Genomic DNA, 22266 nt, shown 5'->3' with positions numbered 1-22266 from the left:
CCCCTCTGCCCCTGGGGCAGAAAGACAGTGCAGTGCGAGGGGGCGGGACTGTAAACCCCCCACCCTTCCGCAGCCCCAGCGTGGAGGAGAAAAAACAACCGACAGAACGAAAATCAAGCCCCAGAGAAACTCATCCCGGGTGTCCCTGCCCCAGTGAGGCCCTGGCCCTGGGCTGTTTCACGCTTAAAAAGAAAAGGGGAGGGGAGGGTTGTGAGGGGAAGGTCCGTGTTTTTAAAATTGGCCGGGGCTGGGAAGGACGGGGTTCTTTTTCCTCATAGTTCTTTCTTTAAAACTTTAAATTTTTTTTATTTATTAACTTTTTTTTTTTTTTTTTTTTTTTTTTTTTTTACAAAATACCATTTCAGTTCCCACTTCTTCCCTACAGTACAGGAGTCGCTCACCCTCGGGCGGGGTTGGGGGCGGGTCGGGAGTAGGGGGCTGGTCCGAGAAAGTGCAGGACGTCGGGGAGGGGAGCGGGTTTGAGCACCATGAGAACCCGGCTGGAGCCGCGGGCGGGCGGAGACGGACAGGCCGGGCCCGGACACACACTGGGGCGCAGGGAGAGCCCGGGGACGGGCGGTCCCTGGAGGGGCGGGATGGCTGGGGGGTGCGGGAGGTCGGGTTTTCCCAAAAATGAATAAATAGAGGTGAGTGGGACTGTTATAAATTAAAAACCAAAAAAACAAAAACAAACAAAAAACCAGAAAATACAAATCATAACCAAGTGAATAAACAGAGACATGTACAGGGGTCACAGCTAGCATTGGAAGTAAAAAAGGAGGTTCTGGGGGAGGGGTAAAGCCCATAGAAAGAATCTCATTAAAAACCTCGGCTGCCGTAACGTCTATGTACATACACGAGCCGCGTGCATCTGCGCCGGGCGGGCGGGCGGCTGGCAGGCGTGAGGGAACCCGTATGTGACCCCCGCCGCCGCCGGAGCCTGGTCCTTGTGTCTGCTGCTAGAAAGGCCAAAGTCGGTGAGGGGAGGCGCTGGTGGGCGAGGGGCTGCCAGCCCCCTCCCCCGCCTCCCTTTTTTTTTTTCCTTTTTTCCTCATATTTGTTTAAAAAAAATTCTTTCTCTTAATAAATTAAGTGAGGGGAGCTGCCAATGGGGTGGAAGGGCTGGGCCCGGCCCCTTCCCGGCCAGAGGCGGGACCTAGGTCCAGCCCAGGCGTGTGCTGGTGGCCCCGCGGCGCCCTGCGGGCGGGCAGGCGGCGGGGCGTCCGGCCTCATCGCGACGTGCTGGCGGGGGCCTGCGGAGACAGCGGGCGGCCGGGGCTCAGGGCGCGGGCCCCCCGCCCCCCGCCCCCGGCGCCCCCTCGGGATTCCCGCCGCCCGCCGGCCGGCCCGCCCGCGGGCCGGGCCCTCACCAGCGTGAAGGCGTCGTAGGCCTGCGCCAGCTCCTCGGTGCGGTACTGCTCCAGCACCACCACGCCCTGCAGGCCGGCGCTGCGGCGCCGCGCACAGGCCTCGCAGTGCACCAGGTACGTGTTGCGGCTGCCGTTCTCGCTCGTCACGAACAGGATGTTGAACACCTCCACCTGCGGCGGCGGGGAGGCGGCGGCGGTCACCGGGAGGGAGGCCCAAGGCGGGCTCCTCCGTCCCGGGAAGAGGGAGAGGGGGCCCACTCACGTCGCACTCGTTGCAGTAGTAGGCGGGCTCGTCCTTGACCCGACCCTGGTAGGCGATTTTCTTCCCGGCCCGCACCAGGCTCTCCCGCTGCACCTGGCAGTGCTTCATCGACTGCAGGAGGCAGAACCTGCGGGCGGGGCGAGGAGGCGGTGAGGCGAGGCGGGGCCTCCCCGCTCCAGACCCGGGCCACAGCCCGGCCACGGCTGAAATTTCCGGCGGTCTTCCTCTACTTGAACCACTGGAAAACAAAGCTCCTCGGGGCAGGGACCCTGTCAGCCGCCCCCGCACAGCGGCCCTGCAGGGCGCGCGGGGGCCGGATGGGGCAGAACCGGAAAGAACAAGGTGGGCCAGGTCGGGTGGAGATGGGTTCCCTCCCAGAGAGGACCCTCACTTGATCATCTTGAACAAGTCGGGGTCGCTGATTTTGACCGTGCGAGCCACGTTCCAGGACACGTGAATCATGGGCACAATGGATTTGACGTTCTTCACCTCGTTCCACTCGTATCGTTCCAGGGCCAGCTGGTACTGATAGGCTGCGGGCCGGAGAGGGTCACGACAGGATTGCCCGACAGTCCCAGCCACGTGGGCCCCCACAGCCCCTTCCCTCACAGCTGGCCTAGCACCCCCACCTCCAGCCCGCCCCGGGGTTCGCTCTCCAGCGGCCCCAGCCCCTCACCACTGAACGGCTCAGGCCACCACCCGGCCCCGCCCTCTCACCGGTGAGGGGCCCCACGTTCCAGGCAATGTTGTTGCACCAGCCGGTGGCCTGCACCCAGTGCACGGTCCCCGCGTTGATCCACACAAGGTCTCCTGGGCGCTGCACGAAGCGGTACACAGGGATGTTGGAAGCATAGAGGTCATCCAGGATTGGCCACCAGGAACCCGTCAAGTAATCCACGCCGTGCCTGTAGTGTAGCCACAGGGTGAGATGGAAATCTGGGAACCTAGGAACCGGACGTCGGGGCTGTCTAGCAGGGGAGGAGGGCGGTGCGCACCGGTCGCAGAAGGCGCTGATAGTCTCCCAGTAGTGCTCGTGCACCGCGAACCACTCGCAGTCGCCGGGGCCAATGTTGATGTTGACCGAGCAGAAGTTGTTGTTCTCTTGATGGCCTGTAGGGGGCGACAGAGAACGGCCCGGTTGCAGCCGAGCCTGCGCTCCGCCGCAAGCCCGCCCCTGGGCGCTCATTGGCTGGTGGAGGAGCGCCGGCGGCAGCCCCGCCCCGCGCGCGCCCCGCGCCCCCCACGAGGAGCGCACCTGGCGTTCGGCTGCCAGGGACCTTCATGTACAGCTGCACGGTGTTCATGCCCAGGATGGTGTGGCCCACGTGGCTCAGCATGTTGCCCGTGGAGGTCACCCGCATGAAGGCGGGCAGCTTCAGCAGCTCCTGCAGCTGGGGCTTCCACCTGTGGGGGCGAGGAGGCAACACAATTGACAGGCCACCTGGCCTCTGCCGACCCACTGGCACCCTTGCCCGGCCTGCTGGCCTCAGCCCCACTGACCGCTTGGCATCGGACAGGTCGATGTTGGTGCCAAACTTGATGATGTGATGGTTCTTCGGGTCCGGGGCGCTGCTGCGGCGGCGAAGAGCACAGGTCAGTGGAGAAGCTCTGGGAAGGGAAGGAATCCCCAAGGGCAGGGGCCGAGCATCTGTACCTAGGAGGGGTTTCTGTGGTGCTGTCCGGCTCCTCCGACTCCTCATCTTCACTCTCCTTCTCCTCCTGCTTGGCCACAGGGTAAGCAGGCCTGGGTCAGCGAGCTTCCAGGAGCCCAACCACCGCAGCCCAGGCTCGGAGTGCCCTGAACCCGCAGCCCTGCCCGCCTCTCACCTGCAGGGACTCCTGGAAGGAGGAAGCCTGGTACTGCGCGTACTTGGCAATGGTGGTGTGGGAACGGGAGCTCTCACAGGGCCAGATCTGTCGGGTGCCCGTCAGGTCCCAGTTCTCATCTGAGGGCTGCTGCACCTGGGTGCGCACCTCCACCGTGTGTTCGCCACTCGCCTCCACCAGCGTCTTGGTGGAGAAGAGGCCCAAGTCTGCAAGGGAGGGCCAAGTAGGGCGTCCGGGCGGGGGCCAGGGCAGGAGCAAGGCACCAACTCCCTCTGTCCCTTCCTGCTCCCCAAGCCTCTGACAGGGTGGACTCAAGCTTCCCAGGGGTCAGTGCAGGAAGAATAACGAGCGAGCGAGAACCCTATCCTTTCATTAGATCTGGGAGGGTTGGCACTCCGAGGGTCTGGCCTTTTTTTCTTTTGCTTTTTAGGGCCTCGCCCTCGGCCTATGGAGGTTCCCAGGCTAGGGATCGAATCAAAGCTACAGCCGCTGCTGGGAGTTCCTGTCGTGGCGCAGTGGTTAACGAATCCGACCAGGAACCATGAGGTTGCAGGTTCGGTCCCTGCCCTTGCTCAGTGGGTTAACGATCTGGCGTTGCCGTGAGCTGTGGTGTAGGTTGCAGACGCGGCTCGGATCCCGAGTTGCTGTGGCTTTGGCGTAGGCCAGCAGCTACAGCGCCTATTACACCCTTAGCCTGGGAACCTCCATATGCCATGGGAGCGGCCCAAGAAATAGCAAAAAAAAAAAAAAAAAAAAGCTACAGCTGCTGGCCTACACCACAGCTCAAGCAACGCCACATCCCTGACCCACTGAGCGAGGCCAGGGATCAAACCCGCATCCTCATTGATATTAGTTGGATTCGGTTCTGCTACACCACAATGGGAACTCCTAGGGCCTGGCCTTTACCTGAATCATCACTGTGGCTCTGAGCCCCAGCCCCTCCCTGAGTCCTCAGGTGCCTATGAGGCCACGGCACCTGGCGTATAGTAGATGCTCGATGAAGAACAGTTTGTTTATCTTTCCAATGAAAGATTTAGTCACGTGAAGCCCAGAATGCACTTCAAGTAAGAGTGGAGCAAAGAGGGGCTATGTGGGTGAGAGGCTATGGCTACAGAGGAAAACCAAGGTTGATTTTTGTATGCTTTCCTTTTACTTTTGTATGTGTTTGAAATTTTGCATGATAAAAGGTTGAAAAAGAGAAAGCCCAAACCGTGAGGCTTGTTGGTTTCTTTACAACCTGTATCCTCTTCACCCTTAATCACCAAGAAATTCAGAAGTGACTCTACCCAGGTCCTGACACATCCCCTTCCCACTTGCCCACTGCTGGGGACAGACAGGGGGGAGAAAAGCCTGAGGTTGGCCGACCCATCACTCAGAGCCCTCTTCAAATCTGGCCTCTGCGTGACTGAGGAGGGCTCACTGCAGCCAGCGCTCCTGGGAAGAGTGGGGGCTCTCAGAGGGTCCAAAAGCCCCAGACCTTTGCAGCTCTCCCCACACCTTTCTGTCCCCACACTCACTGAGCCGTAGGGAGCCCGCCAAGCCCCGGATCACGGTGATGGGATTTCGAGGGTCTGTACAGAACTGCAGCAGCACCGGTGAGAAGGCATCCCGTTTGCTCTCGAGCTGAGGGACAACGAGGAGACAGGGCTGGGGTCAAAGCCCTGTCCCAGGCCCAGGGGCACCCCAACAGCCCCAAGACTGTTGGGAGAATCAATCCCCCAGCAGGGGAGGTCTGAGCACACACAGCACATGCACATACATAGATGCTGGGTGTGGGCGGGTTGAGTTTTTCCCGGGGCAGCTTCTCCTCAGTGTTGATCTTGGGTTTCACAGACTGGGCAGGAGAAAGGTAGGACTCTCGAAACTTCCCTTTCACCTTGGCATTCCTGTGGAAGGACAGTGAAATGAGGACAGAAATCTCAGGGCACAGGGGCAAGGAAGCCTCCTGCCGGGCCAGGCCAGCGACCTTGTGGGTGACAACCCCCAACTCACTTGCTGGCCCGCACGACATCGGCCGCGCAGTGGCTGATGGTGAGGTCCGCCATCCGCAGCCTCCGCTCTTCCACCTCCGAGGCGATGAAGGTCTCCTTGTCACCGCTCTCCACCTTGATGAGCCGGATCTTCAGCTCTTTAGGAGGCCCCTCACTAAGTGAGCGCAGCTTCAGCATGTCAGCCCGGCTGACACCCGGTGGCCCTGGAGCTTCCTCCCGAGCCTTCTTCCCGGGAACGGGGGCGGACGGGGGTGTGGACTGGGTGGAGGGGGCAGGAGCTGGCAGAGGGGCTGGAGCGGTGGGTGGCTTGGCCTTGGAGGCCCCGCCAAGATCAGGCCGGGCCTTCTCACGACCCTGGATCTCCTCGCTCTGCAGGTCCAGGTTCCCCAGCACCCGGCGGCTCTTTTCTTTGGGGGCCTTGGCCTTGGCCTTGGCCCTGCCCTCTCGGGGCCGCCGACCCACACTGTCCTTACAAGCCCGCCTGTGCCTCCGGTGCTCCTTCTGGTGCTCCTTCTGCCTCCTCTTGCTGCTACCTGGTCCTGCTGCCGCTGCTGCCACCGCCGACGCCCCACCCGCCTCCTCCTTGGCCTGAGCTGGAGGCAGCAGTCGTTCAGCCCCAGTGTCCACTGGGTCTGCTGTGTCCGCTGGGTCTGCCGGGTCTGTGGCACCCCGGCCCACCCGCTCCACGAGGGTCTCACAAGCCCGACTTATCTCTTCTAGCACCTCAGACTCAGAGCGAGCGGGGGGCAGAGGCAAGGGTGGGGGCGGCGGGGCGGGGGTCGTGGGGCCCGGGGCTGGCTCTTCACCCGCCCTGCGCTCCCGGGCCCAGGGCCCGCCTGAGGTAGAGAACTGAGATGACGAGGAAGCGGAGGGCTGCGGGGAGCCCTGGGCGCTTGGGGCCGCTGAGGTGGGCGGCGGGGCGGTAGCACCTGATGGGGGGCCAGGGGAATACTGAGTGGTGGGCAAGGGCCCGGGCCGGGTGGCAACAGCTGCTCCAGTCCCCCGGTAACAGTACTTCTGTCCCTCCAGCACAGAGGCCAAGGATTTGAGCAGGCTGGCTGGGCTGGCTGGCGGGGGTAGCGGGGGTGGCGGCGGCTGCGGCTGGGGTGGCGGAGGGAACTTGGCTAGAGGCGGCGGTGGTGGCAGGGCTGGTGGTGGCTTCTTCTCCTCTTCCTGGGTGGCCGTGGTGGTGGCAGCGGTGGTGGCAGCGGTGGTGGCTGGGGCTGTGTCAGTGGGGAACGGAGGCTGCAGAGATGCAAAGGGCTCCTTCAGGGGAGGCGGGGGGACCACGCCAGCCTCCTGTTGTTGCTGCTCCTCCTCCTTGCGAATGGATTCGTCCAGCATCTTCATGATGTTGGCCAGCCCATCAGGTAGGATCTTGAATTCAGCTGGCTCCTCAAACTGGTCCTCCAGCGGGGTAGGGGGGAAATCAAAGAGTCGAGGGCCTCGGGCAGGCAGCTCCCCAACCCTGGACGGCACAGGCTGGGGGGCTTTATTCAGGGGGCCTGGGGATGGCCCCGGCCCCACCTCGGGGGTCTTTGGGAAGGAGACCCTGGGCCGAGGGCTCTCCGGGCGCCTGAAGCTTCCTGAGGTATTTTGGTGGCAAGAGGAGGGAGGGGCTGGAGGCAGGGCAAGACTGAGGGGTGCAAGAGGCGGATCCTGGGGGCTCAGTGTTGGGCTGGGGGGCCGAGGAAGGGGGTCCATACTTCTGGCCAGATAGGGAGGTGGGGGGAAGGACACAGACCCAGTAGGGCTGCTGCTGTGGCTGCCATTGTTGCTGCTGCTGCTGCTGGTGGTCGGGGGAGTGGGAGGGGTGTGCGAATCCTGAGTGCCCACAGAAAAGCGGGGGGCGGGAGGCCCCAAGAAGCCCTCGCGGTGGGGAGGGGTGGGGGAGGAGGGCGGGGGCGTCCCTCGGCCCCGAAGAAGAGCTCCTCTAAGATCTCTCCATCCTCACGGGCTGCCCGGCAGGCTGGGCCCTTCAGCCAGGCAGGGGGGGGCGGGGGGCGTAAGAGGCGGGGACAGGGGGGTGGAGGAGGTGAGGGGGGGCCGGGGGGCAGGGACAGGTGGGGAGTGGCAGCAGGAGCCGCCAGGAACGGTTTCCGACTACTGTGTGCCGAGGGCCCCAGGCGGCCTTGGTGAGAGGAGACCTCCAGCGCAGGAGTCTGGTAATGGTCGGCGCCGGGCTGCAAGCGTAGGGCGGGGGTGGTCAGAGGTTCTGTCCCGGCCTCCCCAGACAAGCTCCGCGGAAGCCCCCAGCACCCCTTGACCTGCGCTTGTCACTCACAATGCCTGGGCTCGGCTCCACGCCCCGGAGACCGGTGTTGCTGCTGCTGCTACTGCTGCTGGTGGTGGTGCCGGGGAGGGCAGGGGGCCGGGAAGGGGCGTAAGGCACGCAGGCGGTGGTTGCTGCTGGTGAAACGCTGGAGTCCATCCGCGACCTCTGAACTCTGCTCTCTCTAAGGTCACTTCCGGGGGGACGGGTGGCAGGCGGGCAGCCATGGCTCTCTGCTCCTGGGGGGCGGGGGCCTGGGCCTGGGGGTGCAGCCGGGACCAGCCGGTGGCCAGGGGGGTGCGAGGGGTAGGCCGGAGCTGGGTATGGATATGGGTGAGGAGGCAGCGAGTGCCGCTGCTCCTGCGGGAGAGAAACGCGGACACTGGGTGAGGGACAGAGGACACAGGGACGTGCAGGGAAGAGGTGAGGGGCCACGGAGAGGTTCTCACCTGACGCTCTGGGGGAGCTGGACCCTTGCGCTCGGGGCCCCAGGCATCTCCATGCAAGGTACTCCACAGCCCTGGCTTGGTCAGCTGAAATGGAGGGCTGGTGGCCAGGCCAGGCAGGGGCGGGGGCGGCGGCGGGGGCGGCGGCGGGGGCGGCGGGGGTGGTAACGGTGGTGGAGGCAGCGGCAGCCCTGGGGGAAGGCCGGTCTAGAAGGAAAGAGCGAATGGGAAGTCACTCCTTGTCCCAGTCCTGCCCGCCCCCCCCTCGCCGCTGCTGGTCTGCCCACCTACAGGCGCACTCATACCTGCTCCGAGTTGCAGCCCCTCCTGCGCTTGCCTCCGGGGCTGAGGCCCTCCTCCCCCGAGGGGCCTGAGAGTGCTGCAGGAGGCACGGGCTGCACCACTGGGGGTTCAGCGGCTCGCTTCACTGGGGGACCCCCCCGTTTGGCCCCATAGTTCCGCTTGTGCTGAGGGCAGAAAGAGGAGAGAGAGTGGCACAGATGCAAACCTGCCCCCCCCCCTTCCCCCGGCCTCCCCAGCCCCAGCCTCACCTCAAGGTGCAGCAAGTTCCACACTTGCTCCAAGGGGGGCAGGACCTTGGGTCGGTGCTGGCAGGAGCCGGCATGAAAGTTCCAGAGCTGGGCCTGAGGAGGTGGGGGTAGGGTCCAGGGGACAGGGCAGAAGCAGACATAAGATGAGGGCACTGAGTCAGAGCACACAATCCTAGCACCCTCCGTCCTGCCTCAGCCCACCTGCTGTAATCGGCCGATACGGGGCCCCAGCTCAGCCAAGCTTCCTCCATATCGAAGGGCGCTGTGGTAGCAGCGAATGGCCTCCTCACTGTCGTGCTCTGACTCGTACAGCTGCCCAAGCTGCTCCCACAGCCCTGGCTGGGCTGGCTCCCGGAGCAAAGCCTGCACACAGCCATGCAGGGATTCCAGCTTCCCATGGAGGGGTCTCGGGTTGGGTGTCCTACAGAGCAGAAAGGGTAAGGTGGTAAGGCTTGGGGACACTTTTTCAAGGCCTCGGCCTTACTTCCCATCTCAGCACCTTTCAATTCTGACTCACCCTGGAGCAAAATATAGTTTGTTGGGGTGCCCAGAGCTACTGCCGTGTGAAGGGGGGAGGGGAGCAGAGAGTGGGGGCTGCCCGATGCTGGCAGAGCACCTGGAGAGAGAAGACGGCCGTCAGTGCACAGCAGGGAGGAACAATCTTGTCCCTACCTAGGATGGAGAAGAACTGAGAAAATGAGAGAAAGCAGCCGAAATGTGCATTGAGGCCCACAGGATGGCAGAAACCCAGAGAGTAACACAGAGACTGAGGAGCACAGGAGATGGAGAGGACTGCCTGGATGCAGAGAGACAGCCCAAGTTCTCACCTGCCTCCAGGCAGCCATGCGCTCCGAGGAGGGGGGTGGGGCGGGCAGGAGCTCCAGGCCCCAGCACAGCTCAAGCCCCCAAGGGCAAAGGCTTCCCGTGCAGTGCGGGCCCCTGGAGGGTCCACTGCCCGATGCATCCAGCCTGAATCAAGGAGAAGAGATTATGAGCACACTGGGGATGGAGGCCGAGCTGTCAGTGTACACACTGCTGAGCCGGCCCCAGTCTTCCCTTACCAGGTCAGCAGTGGCCCCAGGAGCCCTGGAGATCGGGCACGGCCCCCTGCCCAGCTCTCTGGGGCGATGGTTCCGCTCCAGCCGCTCTGACAGGAGGGCCAAATGCCCCCAGATGGTCGTCCAGGGCCTTTCGCAGCCAATTCTATGGAGAAAGGGGAAAGGAGTGAGGTGAGCAGGCCAGCCTACAGAGGGTCGCAGGCTGGGCTGGCCTGGCTGTGGCCCCCACAAGTCTGTCATCTGCGCAGGGAGGCAGTCCTTGGCTATCCCTCGGGGGCGGCCCACCCGGCCTAAAGTGCCCCCGGAGGTCCAGGAGACTAGGGGGAGCAGGAGGACCAGTTGGTGCGAAGGGGATGGCCTCCAGCCGGGAGCCACAGGGACTGACTGCACCACCGCGGCCGCTTACCCGGCCTCCGTGGGAGCGTCCTCTCCCGGCGTTGACGAGCTCCGGAGACCTGACCAATCACAGGACTTTCTCTTTCCCCAGAAAGCCAATCATCACATGTGTCTCCGCCTCAGTAACAGCCTAACCGGAACCAATGGGAGCGAGGTTAGCCCCGCGGCGGCCGGGGGAGGAGGGGCAGCGGAGCCGGTCAGACGGGCTCGGCCCGGGGTGACCCCGACGTGACCCCGCGCCTCCCACCTAGGGTCTCCAACTCCCAGCTGACACTAGGCCCGGTGAGGCAAGCGGGGCCTGGGGCTCTTGCGGGTGAAGGCGGCGAGTCGCACGCTCCGGCCGTTCTGAGGCACGGAGCTACCCGCCGGAACCATGCGCCTACAGAGCCGCCAGTGGTCCCCACTAGACCGCCGGCGACGTCCCCTACCCCGCCGCCTAAGACCGACGGTTGGCAGACCCACAAGGCCGACACGGGCGTTGCTCCCCTTCCTCGCTTCACCTTGCCCAGTGCCTGACCTCCCCACCCGCTAAGGAATTGCTTAGGGCTGGCCCCTCACGGCGACTTCTATGGCGCCCAAACCCACCCGCGCCGCGGTCTGAACACCCCCATGCCTGACTCCCATCCCAAACCATGGTCCAGCCCCCAGCCTCATACCCAGTTCCTTCAGCTCCTCCACTTCTCCTGGCTCTGTAGGTCTTCAATACCAACCGACCCCTCCAACCAAAACCCCCCTCTAGTCCCCCAACTTTTGAGAAGTCGCGCACCGCGGTCTCTAGTGGCCCCTCTCGCGTGGCTCCCGTATCCTCTATGCCCTTCCCGGCCGGGGCCACGCGGTTCCCCACGGCCCACGTGGCCCCCGCCCCCCAAGGGAGGGGGGATTTCGGGGGTTGCCCGTGACGTGGCCACTTGCGCAGCGGAAGCGGCGTGTGTAAGAGTACGGGGCGGGGGGGGGGGTCCTTCGGGAGGGAAGAGGGCGGGGCCCGCCAGGCGGTGACATCACCCTTGTCCCACTCTCACCGCCCACTCCCTTAAAGAACCCAGAACCCGTTTCACTTCCTCCTTCACGCCCCCACCCCCACCCCTTCCCGTCGGTGCTGGTTCGACCCACGATGGGAGCAGCGCTCCCCGTCCTGGGCACCTCCCCTTTAGCCCCAGTTTTTCCTTCTCGCCTCTCTGAGCCCAGGATGTCGGTCCCTGCGCCTGCTCCTCGCCTACCCAGCGTCCCGGCAGGTAGGAAGCCGGCTCCGCTCCCGGGATCTGTCCATTGAGAGTCTAGAGTACAAAGAGCTGCGAGAGGCGAGAGTAGAATACAAAGCGGCGGGGGCGGGGCCAGCGCTCCAGCTGGAGCTAGCGCCGGGCAGGAAGCCGGGGGAGAGCGCGCGACCAGGGGCTGGGGGCGGCTGGAAAGTTCGCCTTCGCCTAGAGGAGTCTGCGCTGTGGGGAAATTTCCACCCAGCCCACAAGGGCAGGCGGGTTTCTGGTGAAAACAGTCCTCTCCCCGCAGGGCAAGGTCGTCCGTTTGCACGCAATCGCTCGGACCCTACAGCTCCCAGCGTGCCACTCCCCGGCGAGCCCTGGTAGGCGCTTGGGCTCTGCGGACCCTCTCTGCGGTCGACGCGGAGTTTCGGTCAGAATTCACTCTCCTCACCGAACAGCCTTTCTGTCAGTTACCAAACCCTGGGCCAAGTACGGCGCTTAAGTGCGATCAAAGGTAGCCCTGGCCGCCTACCCCACCAAAGTCCTGGGACCCATGGACCGGACATGGGGAAACTAGGGGTCCAGGCACCAGAGGAACAGATCCTCACTTGGGAAGTGGTGCCTAGGGCGCTGCCAGTTACCAGGAAATGCAGCTTCCCCTTCTGCGATGATGACACTTCCCCTCTACCACTTCCCCTTTCCCACGGGGAACTGACTCAGCTTTCCCTAAACCATTCGAGTCCCGTCTTCCAGCCCCTTTCCACCTCTATCCACAAACCCCTACGCCGGTACGCGGAATACGGCAGCCCTCACTCGAGGACAAAAACTTCCTGTACACTAGACACTCACCCTGGCCAACTACTTCGGATCCCTGTCCCCACTCAGGACCCAGACGCCTGACTGCCCACCCTCCTCCTGTTACAAAGCCCTCCCTCGGGGTCTGATTCAGGCTTGAGGTGGGGGAGCGTGAGTCACCGAGAAAACCTTCCCCTATTCCCACTGACTCAGCCCCCGCCTCCCTGAACACACACAGACACACACAATCAGAGGCAGACACAACTCAGCCCACACACCGCTCCCCGCAGGTCCCGCGGAATTTCCCCTCTCGTCTTCCCCTACGACGGCCCCTCCCCGCGCCGGGCAGCCCCGACGCCGCCCTCACACCTGTTCCCCAGGCGCGCCGGCTCGCGGTCCACTCTCACCTCTACTCTCGCCCTGGGGCAGGAATAGCCCTCCCCGACTCCCGGTGTCCGTACTAAGGGGAGGGGACAAATCACCGGCAGGCACAAAGACGGATACCCCCGGACTCCTCGAAAACAGATAAGAAGTAGACGCACAAGGCCTAAACCAGGCTGGGTATACTTCTCGGGCCGGCATTCCAGCCTCTCCAGTCGCACCCACAATCCTGGGAGTCAGCGGCTCAGAAAGGGTTAATACTGCTTCTGCAGAGGCCACGCCCCCTCCATCCGGGCACTCCCGGTTAAGCCCAGCTCCGCCCCTTCCATCCGGGCTCCGGACTACGGGACTTTAACCGACCCCCCCCTCCCCCTCGAGCCGGGAGAGAGACCCACTCTATCCATCACACCCACTTAACTCTCTCTCTGCTTGAGGCGGAGAAGCCCCTCCGCGAGCCGCTCCCGCCGCGCGGGATAAGGGGCCAGACGTGCGCGCGCAATTCACGCGCCGGCCCAAGACAAGCCCCCGCTGATAGGGCATTACCCAGCGGGCGGTCAGCAAGCACGGGGCACGCGCGCGGAGGTGGGACCCGCCCGGGAACCCCACCGCATCCCGCTCCCTGCCAGGCCCAGTTCTGCCTGGTGGAAGCGAGGGGTTACAGGCTCGCTTCTTACCTGGGGGAGGGGAGGGGAGGCGGAGGGGAGGGCCGCCGGCTGAGGCTCGGCTGTGACTCAGCCACCCCGGGCAGGCCGCCCGCTCGGGATTCCCTTCCCCAGCCTTCCCCCGCTGTTGGCCCTTCCCCGCCCCCCATCGAGGAGTGACAGTGCCGGCCCCAGCCCGCTATGTGTCACTGCGAGCCTTGTGTCTGCCTCTGACTGGCCCGCTGTGTTCACCAGTCTGTCTGACAAGGTCGGCTGTGTGTGGGTCCCGGTGTCTGTCTCCGTGTGCACCTGCATATCTGCTCATCTTGTCTCCTTCAGTGCCTCTGTCTGACGCGTTCCTGTCATTATGCCTGTCTACAAGACACCGAGGGGCTGTCTCTGTCTGTGTGTCTGCCTGGCTCCTGTCTCGGTCTTTTGTCTGGGACTGCCTCTGCATCACTTGCGTGATCACGTGTGTCTCTGCACATGCCCTTCTGTGTTTGCCTTCATGTTCCTGAACAGAGTCAGGAAAACACTGGGGCAGGCTGACCCTGCTGACTCCTCCCCTCCCTCCCCCTGAATCCTGACGTCTTGCTGGATCAGTGATCCTTCTGTTTGAGTCAAGTATTTGGAAGTCTGCCTTCAATTAAGTTCTGTCTGATTCCTCAACATCAGTGCTTATTTATCCTCACAGCTCCCTGTGGCTCCCATTGTGATCACTGCTACCATTTAGTGAATGCTTATTACATGCCAGGTACTGTGTTAATAAGCACTTCATGTACATTTTTCAAACTCCCCTCCAGAAGCTGATGTAGGCGGTACTTAGATTGCCCCATTTTACAGGTGGGGAAGTTGAGGCTCAGAGAGCTTATGTAACTTGGTCAAGGTCATTCTGCAAGAGAGAGGAATAGCTAGGTTTCTTTCCAGAGCCTTATTCTTAACATTCTTATATAATGCCTCTGTCCTACTCTCTGTTGGTTTTATCCTCACAGGACATTTCTTGGGTCAGCCTGCCCCTCACCTCTACCCCACATTACCACCCCAAAAGTCTCCTGTCCTCTAGAGAAGGTGTGGGTAGGAGGCTATGCAGCAGACCTCAGGAGCCATCAGTTTCTTGGCCGTGAAGCTCATTCAGTTAACACATTCATTCAGCGCAATTTCACTGAGGCACCCCAATGCGCAAACCATCTTGCCAAATAGTGAGAGATACATAGAATAAAACAGTCCCACTCAAAACTTATGAGTAGTGGAGAAGAGCAACACACATCCAGAGAACTTAAGTCCCTGGCTTAGGTATCATCTTTTCTCCTTTTCTGAAGAATGGCAGATGGGATGAAGCAGGGCCACCGGCAGAGAACTGGCAGAAGGAGAGAGGGAAACTGGAGTAAGATTTGGGATTAGGGGGCAAATGCTGTCGTGCAGTAGGGAGAGAAAGGAACAGAAAGGGATCTAGAAGGAGAGGTGGGATGCCAAGATTGCCAGGGCAACGGCAGGTTTTTGTGACAATGGCTGCCAATATCTCTCCAAATCAGTTTCCAATCACCCTCCATAAGCCAGGCTGTTCGACCACTCTTATGGGGCAAAGCCCTGCCCATTCTAGGAAAAAAATCCCTCCAGGGTACCACATCTCAACTTTCCAGCTTGTAAACCCTAGCTAATTCAACTCAATAAGCAACTGAGTTGTAGCACTGAGCGGGGGGCTGGGGGGGGGAGGGTTCCTTGATGGTAGTTGAGAGGTTGGTGAAGTACAGGGATGAACCATTCACAGGCAACAGAAGGGAGATCCATAAACCAGAAAAGGCTGAACCACTCAAAAACCACATGGTGGGGATGCTCAGAGTTGGACTGGACCATTCTGAGGAGTGGGCATGATCTAGATCATACCAATCCTTCATGCATGTGGTGCAGCACTGGACTGCTGGGGAGGCAGGCTGCACTGCTCAGGGGCAGGACTTACCAGATGGAGTTTGGTGTGCCCTGTCTCATTGGAACCAATGCCCCAACAGCGGGGTGCAGCAGACCACAGCGGGTAGAGGTGGGTGTACTACCGGGCCGGCATGGTGCCTGGGGGAACCTAAAAGAAAAAAGCCGATTAAAGGTGGGATCCCTGATGCTGGAGAATTTTCCTGTCCCATTACTGACAGTCAGAGGGGATGGGAGAATCTGTTTCCATGGCAACCAGGAAAAGCCACTGGAAAGTGGTCCTCCAGGCTTTCCTTTTAGGAAGCAGCCTAGACCACAGAGGGAGGGGAGCATGCTATAGCATCTGTGATAAGTCAACAGTGGACACCCAACCCATGATTCCTCTTCTGACTGGACCCTCCTGCTGAGAGTCCCTGGTCTCAGAGTAGCCCCAACTGCCTGATACCTACACCCAAATCAGCTTCAGTCCTGGCTTCAGGCTCACAGAAACTATTTCTTCAGCTCTGCTGCCTCCCTAACCTTATCAAGACACCAGTCAACCCCACCCTGTGGACTCTGCCCCCTCTCCTTCCCCCAGGCGGGTGCAGGCAGATCTTGGTGAGAGCACAGGTGGCCAGACGAGATGAACGGGCCCAGCAGGGAGAAACCTTCCTCCTATGACTCTGGGCCTGGGTTTGGAAGTGGCCTCTGCTGCAAGCCTCCCTTCCATCCACCCCTCAAGGCCATATCCTGTTTCCCCATCACATCCTTCCTCTGTGTGGCCCAAGAAGGTGATAGGGGCCCACTCCCTCCCCTCCTAACTCTGAGACACAAGAACCAGGTGTCCATGCAGGGGTCAGACCTAAGTCTGCCCTCACCTCAAACTCACTCCTCAGGGACCTATGTTTTCTGCTCTCTTAGCCATAGTTCTCTACCCTTAAGGACCCAGACACTTGGGTCCCAGTCTAGCCTCTCCACTTCCGGCCTTCCAGCCCCCATCCTTCCCCCTGCCCCTAGAGACTCAGGCCCCCAGCCCCCAACCTCCATGATGCAATGTGCTGCAAGCTGCCTTGGCTGCTGATGACACTGCCCCCGGGGGGAGGTGCTATTTCTGACCCAAGCAAGGCCCCTCACCTGGCCAGAGTAGTGGTCAGCTGCAGGCTAGAGAGGCCAGGCAGGCAAGTTCCTTCTGCTGGAGAAGGGAGCTTGAGGCTGGATCCCTCCAGGACAGGGACGCTCAGAATGTGAGACCAGGGAGTGAGTGAGCGAGAGTCTATGTGTGTGTAGTCTGTAGCATTTGTATATGTGGTTGTGTTGAGGGAGAAAGGGAAGCTGGGGAGGGTCTAGCCTACAGAGAGGGGAGTGGCAGGCCTTAGGACAGACTAAGAGGAGGAGTGAGGGGCAGCCGAGGGGGTCAGCGGGGTGTGTATGGGGTGTCTGGACACCAGAGTGGGGGAGGGGCCAACAGCCGTTTAAAGGGCCAGCCCCAGAGCTTTAATCCCTCACCAGCTCTGGCCCCAAGCCGGAGGCTGTAATTCATCTGTCCAACAGCTGGGGTGGGTGTGTGTGGTGGGGGGGGGCATGTGGACGGGAAGGGGGAGCTGGGGGAGGGGCCGCGGCTTTCTTGTGCACAGAGCCAAACAACAAAAGGAAAAGCTGAAGGGCCAGCTCCAGTGTGCCCAGGCCAGGCTGCTGACCCACAGACCTGCCAGTGGCCCCCACCTGGTGGCCAACAGGCTCTGTAGTTTAGACTCATGGATTCTTGGCCAAGGACTCCATGAACCCAAAGGTGGGGCCCTGGAGAAGGCCCACGCTGAGTGCCCCCCCAGGCAGGCTGTCAGCCCTCCTTGCAGGTCCCAGCTGCAGCCCGATCCCAGACCTGGCAGGCCTCGCAAAAGATTCAGCCTCAAATGCCCTGCTCACCGGCCAAGCCTCCCCAGACATGGTCTGCCGGCTCGGCTCCCCCTCCCGCTGGCGCAGGGTGGCAGCGGCCACACCGAGGCTGTCCCTTTAAATCATTACCACCCCTGATGGTGTGGATGAACTGAGGGCCCTGCCCCCCAGGCAGGCAGCTTGCCACCTCCCCCCCACGAGTCCCCAGAAATGTGAGGGCCATTTAAAGGGACAACAGAGAGGCAGCCGGGTCCCTAACCGCCCCCGCCCCCACCCCGCGTACACTCGCAGCCCCTTTCCCCCACGACACACAGCCCCTTGCCCCTCCAGAGGGCCCCCCAAATTCCGGTTCTCTCCCCACCCCTAGAGACTGCTAGAGGAGAAAGGGGGCCAGAGTTGGGGGGCGGGGAACTGGGGGAGCGAGAAAAGGACAGGGACTCCCTCCTTCCTCAGAGCCCCAGGGGACAGGTCGGAAGGAAAGCAAAGCCAGGAGAAGCAGCGAGACAGAGCCCCGAAAGGTGCCGCGGGCAGACCTGGGACGCACAGGCTGTCGGGCGACGGGAAGGGAGTCAGGCTGCACGAGACGGCGGCGCGGCCGGCGGGTGACCAGCCCAAGTGGGGGAGATGGAACGAGGAGGGCCGGGGGAAAGCGGCAAGGCCGGGGGCGACGGGGAGACGGAACCGGGGAAAGGGGTCAGCCGGGAGGGTGTGGAGGAAAATCCGAGAAGGGAGGGCGAGCCAGGCCGGGGTTACCTGCTGGGTGTCTGTCCCCCGGCGGTGCCCCCGGAGTCCGGGTAGGGAGGGGGGAGCAGCAGGGGGGGAGTGGGGGCTGGGGGGGCGGGGGAGACGGTCCCTCCTCTGCCTCCTGGGCCTGCCCCGGCGCTTGCAGCCTCTGCCTCCCTCCCTCCTCCTCCCCGTCCCTGAGTCCCGGAGTCAAACAAAGAACTGTAGCAGGCTCTCCCCAACCCCCTCCCTCCTCCTCCTCCTCCTCCTCCTCCTCCACCTCCTCCTCCCCTCCCTCCCTCCCCACCAGCAGGCTCCCTCCTCCTCCCTTCCGGTCTCTTCCTTCAACTACCCGCCCCCCCCCCAGCCCCCAGCACTGGTCTCTCTACCCACCCACCCGAGCCTTTTACACACCCCTCGGCCAGCCCTGTCCCCGCAAAGGAAACCGTGGAGTCCCTCTGCAAAATTGAAAGGCTCCAGAGAACATGGGAGGGGATTGGGGTCTTGCTCAAAAATCGAGAACCACAATACAATTATTTTATTTTCACAGCCAGAGGAATAGTCTGAGCTGTCTCTTCTTCAAGAAGGGGGGGAAAAAATAATCCCAAAGAAAGCAATACAAATCTGACTAAAGCCCTCATCAAATAAAGTGCACAATGCAGTGGAAGCTAATCCCCAAACCCCTCTCCCCCCACCTACCAAATTAACACAAACTCTCCATTCCTAAGATCATGGTCAGTTGGAAGCAGGCTTACCAACCATAATAGTAAAATAATAACTAACAACATTTAACAAGAACAAGCATTTCATAACAAGCGTTCATTCAGTGTTCATTCTGTGCCAGGGACTGTGCTAAATGCTTTGCATAAATAATTTTGTTTTTCCCAGTCAACAGCCTAGAAGGTAGGTATTGATATTTAAATTTTCCAGATGAAGACTATGAGGCTCCGAGAGGTGGTCACCTTTCCAAGTACTTATAGCCACGAAGTGGCAGAGCTAGGAATGGAATCCAGGTCTGATCTGACAGCCCGAATTCTAAGGTATACAATAAGAGAAACCAGTATCCAATACCATAACCAACCCCAGGACTTAACAGAGAAGGGGAAACCATAGCTATCAAGTGAGTCCCCTTCCTTCAAGAGTGAGATCTACCCACCGACACAGAATAAAGGCCCTGACTTTCCTAATACAATCTAATACAGTTTCTTGACTCGCTTCCTCACTGTTGGGGGTGTGCGTGAGGTGCCACTGACTAAGGTCAGGGCTGAACTGGTATCCGGTGAATTCCGCATGCCACACACAGTTCTTCTGAGTGAGGAGCTATCTGGCAATTTCAACTCAAAAGGAGGGGGGGGCAACGAAACACTTGGCAATGCAGCAGGTGGGAAAGGAAAAAGACTGCTGGGAGGCTGGGGGAGGGGGGCGCTTGGAGGGAAAGCCCTTCTGTGCCAATCTAGGGAAAAAGTGACCCAGGGTTCTCTTAACCAGCAAAGGGGCAAAGTCTTTCCACTGCACCACACCCCGTGCCCCGCCCCCTCACAAAACTCCAGGCCAGGGTTTCCCACCTGCAGGGCCCTAAGGCCAAGGAAGAGAGAGGAGGGGAAAAAAGCAGGCACGGGGCTGCAACACGACTTGGGGGGTGGGGTGCGGAATGTAAAGGGGAGGAGGCCTCATCGCCTGGCAACTGTCCCTGGGCACGTGCAGTGGTGACATCATCCCAGGCAACCTTTAACACAGACCTTTGACCCCGAGGGGCGGAGAGGGGCCGCAGGCTAAGCTTCCTGGGAAACAGCCTTAGGAATTCTGGGAACCCAAAAAGGAGAGGAAGGAAGGAACCCAAGCGTCCCGCCCTTATCTATTGCCCCCGGTACGGCTCCAATCCCTGGGACTCGGGCCCCTCGGCTCCTCCTCTCCGGCTCCAGGCCTGACCTCCCAACCCACATTTCTGACGAAGTCCCGACACGCCTCTCTGAGATACTGTGCCTTCTCTCTCCCGGGCGATATCTCGGGTGGGGGGCGGGAGGTGGGCGACAGGGGCACCAGGTCCCGCGGGGCTCCGTCTCCCATCGGCGGGACCCCCGTGCCCCAGCCGGCCGCCAGCCGGAATCAGTCTGGGTCCCAACTCTCCTGCCCCTCCCCGCGCTGTTCCAGGGCGGAGTCTGTGGAGTTGAAATCAGGACACGGCAAGAGGAAGAGTTATATAACTGGGAGAAGCGAGAAGGACGAGTGGAGACCGGGAGAGACAGCCCGAAAGGAGCCGAGGGAGGTGCAAAGAGCACCAGGGCGAGTGGGGAAGAAACGATAAGGGATGGGAAGGATTTTGTTGCACATCAAAGAGGAGGAATTCACGCGAGGACAGGTTGTGATGGTCCGGGAAGAATCACCTGGGCCGTCCGGGGCTTCCCCGCAGCGCCCTCCCCCGCCACCAACAGCAGCTGGGCCCGAGCGAGTGAAGCCTCGGGAAGGGCGCAGATAACCGTTCCGTTCCTCTTGGGGAGGCAACCTAAGCCAGAGCCCGGGAAGGCAGCGGCGGAGCATATGGGGCCGGAAACCACAGCTCCGCCCAGCCCACCTGGGACGGTGGGGCGCCAGCTGGGGGTTGGTGCGGAACAGGTAGCTGGCCCCTCCCACCCCAGGCTGAGCAGTAACGGCTCGAGACCCCGAGAACGAAGGCCGGCGGACCCAGACGTCTGGGTCCCCAAGGGCTGAGGCGCTCAGCCCAGGACTAGCTTGCGAACGGAGACTCTAGATGGGGGCGGCGGGGGGCAGCGAGCGCTGACTCTCCGCGCAGGCGCAGGGGGGGTACTCCGGCGCGTGCGACGGAGGGGGGGGTGGGCGCGAGCGTGTGGGAGTGCACGTGCGGGTCCCGGGCAGCTACCCCCTCCCTGCCTCCACCTCTTCCCTCCCCTCTCTTCCTGTAGCTCTACGATGCCTCCTCCACATTGGCTGCCGAGGCCCTGATGTCAGGGGCAGCCGCTGGAGCGGATTGGACGGACGCGAGAGTTGGGGAATCTGGCTCCGGAGTCTCGCTCTCCAGTTACTCTGGCAACAGGGCAAGCAACCCCTGGGAGGGAAGCCGAGCGGGGCACAGCGCCTCGCCTGGGTCCCGCCTCCCTCCCGACACCAACCGCGGACTCGGTTTCAGTGGCATCGCAGGTCGCTGCTCCGCTCCTTCCTCCTAGGGCTCTCCCTGTCTCGAGAACCAGTCGACCTGCCCTCGACCTTCTCCACAGTCTCCCAGCCCCCCATTCTCACCAACTCCCATCCTAAGTCAGCCACAAGCCGCAGCAGACAGGAAGCGAACCTGCGTTGCTTAGTAACCTGCCCGCGTGCCCCCTCCCCACTATTTACCCCTGCTCTGGGAGGCGGAGACTGAGTCCCGACCCCCACCTCCTCCCAAGCCTGTCGCCCCCCCGCCCACACTTTCCTGTGTGGTGGGCAGAGATGACAGGAAGTCAGAGGAGCGCCTCAGCCCACCTTTCCCTCTGGCCGGGGCGGGGGGCTTCGGCTGTTTTCTCGGCCGCATCCCCTACCCCAGGCTCCTGAGTCGCGCTGTGCGTCTTGCTCTCGCCATCTCGTGGCTACAATGGGAAGGTTCAGTGGAGGAGGGCCCGAGCCGAGCGAAGACTGCTAACAGGAGATAGCAGAGCAGGGGCAGGACCTGGGACAAGGAGTCTAGCGGGGTGAGGCCGATCGCAGGGAGGTAAGGTGCAGCGCAGCGGGTGAGAGCGAAGGCTACCGCTGGGAGGCTATCGGGGCCCCCGCTGTGAGGGTCACAGGCAAGGCTCTCCAGGTCCCCCGTGGAAAGAACTGGAGGGAGATTTGACGCAGCCCCGGCACTTGAGACACAACCCTGTCTGACTACACCCTTCCTCAAGAGGCCGTCACGCTGACCTATCTGCAAACCCTGACCTTCGGTCCTGCCCTTCACAGTCAGGGACCGCCGCGCCCCGCCCTAGTGTCGGGAAGGGGAATCCTAGCCCAAGAGGGACGGGGAGTCCTTTCAGGCCCCTCACGACATCCGGAACCCAAGACATCTGCCGCCCAGCTCTTCCCTCACTCCCGCCCTGCTCTCTTCTATAGGACCCAGATATCCTGCGCCCCAGTCTTCTTTCCCGAGACCCGAACGTCCATCCCCAGCTCTACCCTTCCTGCGGCTCAGGCATCCCGCCCCCCTGCGCGAAGATGGTTTCCCTCTTTCCAGATGCCCCCCCCGGCTCCCCGTTACCTAATTCTGGGGTGTCCCAGGTGTTCAGGTTCCACAAGGTCGTCCAGGGGGTCGAGCGGCCCCCCCTCTCCCAGGCCGGGGCTGGGGGGGCCGCTCCGCCCCGTGGCGCAGTTGGATTTTCCAACACAAACACCGCCCCCCTCTCCCCGCGCCCAGCCCCGCCCCCTTCTCATGGTCCCGCCCCTCCCTGCGCCGAAGTCCCTCGCGCGCTCCGCCCCGCCTTCTGGTGGTCCCCGCTCGCCTCGGCGCAGGTACCGAATAAAATGGCGAATGCAGGATGCAGGGTTCAGGGTGGAAGGTACAGGGTCTGGCACTGAACCCTGCCGGACCA

General features: G+C 61.9%; 2 protein-coding genes across 2 annotated transcripts; one reads left to right on the top strand and one right to left on the bottom strand.

The window, feature by feature from the left end:
* KDM6B (lysine demethylase 6B) lies at positions 318-22195 on the bottom strand. Its single transcript, XM_021067833.1, is given in 26 exon segments — positions 318-1253; positions 1371-1541; positions 1633-1759; positions 2024-2165; positions 2350-2537; positions 2628-2742; positions 2888-3036; positions 3133-3204; positions 3287-3351; positions 3460-3665; positions 4977-5082; positions 5219-5345; positions 5452-7333; positions 7336-7633; positions 7735-8082; positions 8172-8375; positions 8474-8635; positions 8720-8812; positions 8921-9140; positions 9237-9335; positions 9547-9688; positions 9781-9922; positions 10184-10303; positions 13499-14546; positions 15147-15263; positions 21936-22195. Coding segments are annotated over 21 exon segments (4935 nt in total). The 5' UTR covers positions 9684-9688; positions 9781-9922; positions 10184-10303; positions 13499-14546; positions 15147-15263; positions 21936-22195; the 3' UTR covers positions 318-1229.
* Positions 17609-20889, top strand: LOC110255906 (collagen alpha-2(V) chain-like). The gene is made up of 4 exons (XM_021066316.1): positions 17609-17778; positions 19279-19360; positions 19506-19973; positions 20629-20889. Exons 1-4 carry the CDS (start codon positions 17609-17611, stop codon positions 20887-20889), a joined length of 981 nt encoding a protein of 326 aa, XP_020921975.1.

The sequence above is a fragment of the Sus scrofa genome, chromosome 12 (genome assembly GCF_000003025.6).
Source record: "Sus scrofa isolate TJ Tabasco breed Duroc chromosome 12, Sscrofa11.1, whole genome shotgun sequence".
Lineage (NCBI taxonomy): Eukaryota > Metazoa > Chordata > Mammalia > Artiodactyla > Suidae > Sus > Sus scrofa.
Note: the sequence above shows the minus strand (reverse complement) of the source record. Positions and strands in the feature narration are given on the sequence as shown.

Excerpts from the sequence above, each read along its gene's own strand:
- LOC110255906 (XM_021066316.1), top strand. The coding sequence starts at position 17,609 with ATGGAACGAGGAGGGCCGGGGGAAAGCGGCAAGGCCGGGGGCGACGGG. Across the intron at positions 19,361-19,505 it reads TGGGGGGTGGGGTGCGGAAT|GAATTCTGGGAACCCAAAAA; the intron begins GTAAAGGGGAGG and ends AAACAGCCTTAG. Across the intron at positions 19,974-20,628 it reads CCCGAAAGGAGCCGAGGGAG|CTCTACGATGCCTCCTCCAC; the intron begins GTGCAAAGAGCA and ends CTCTTCCTGTAG.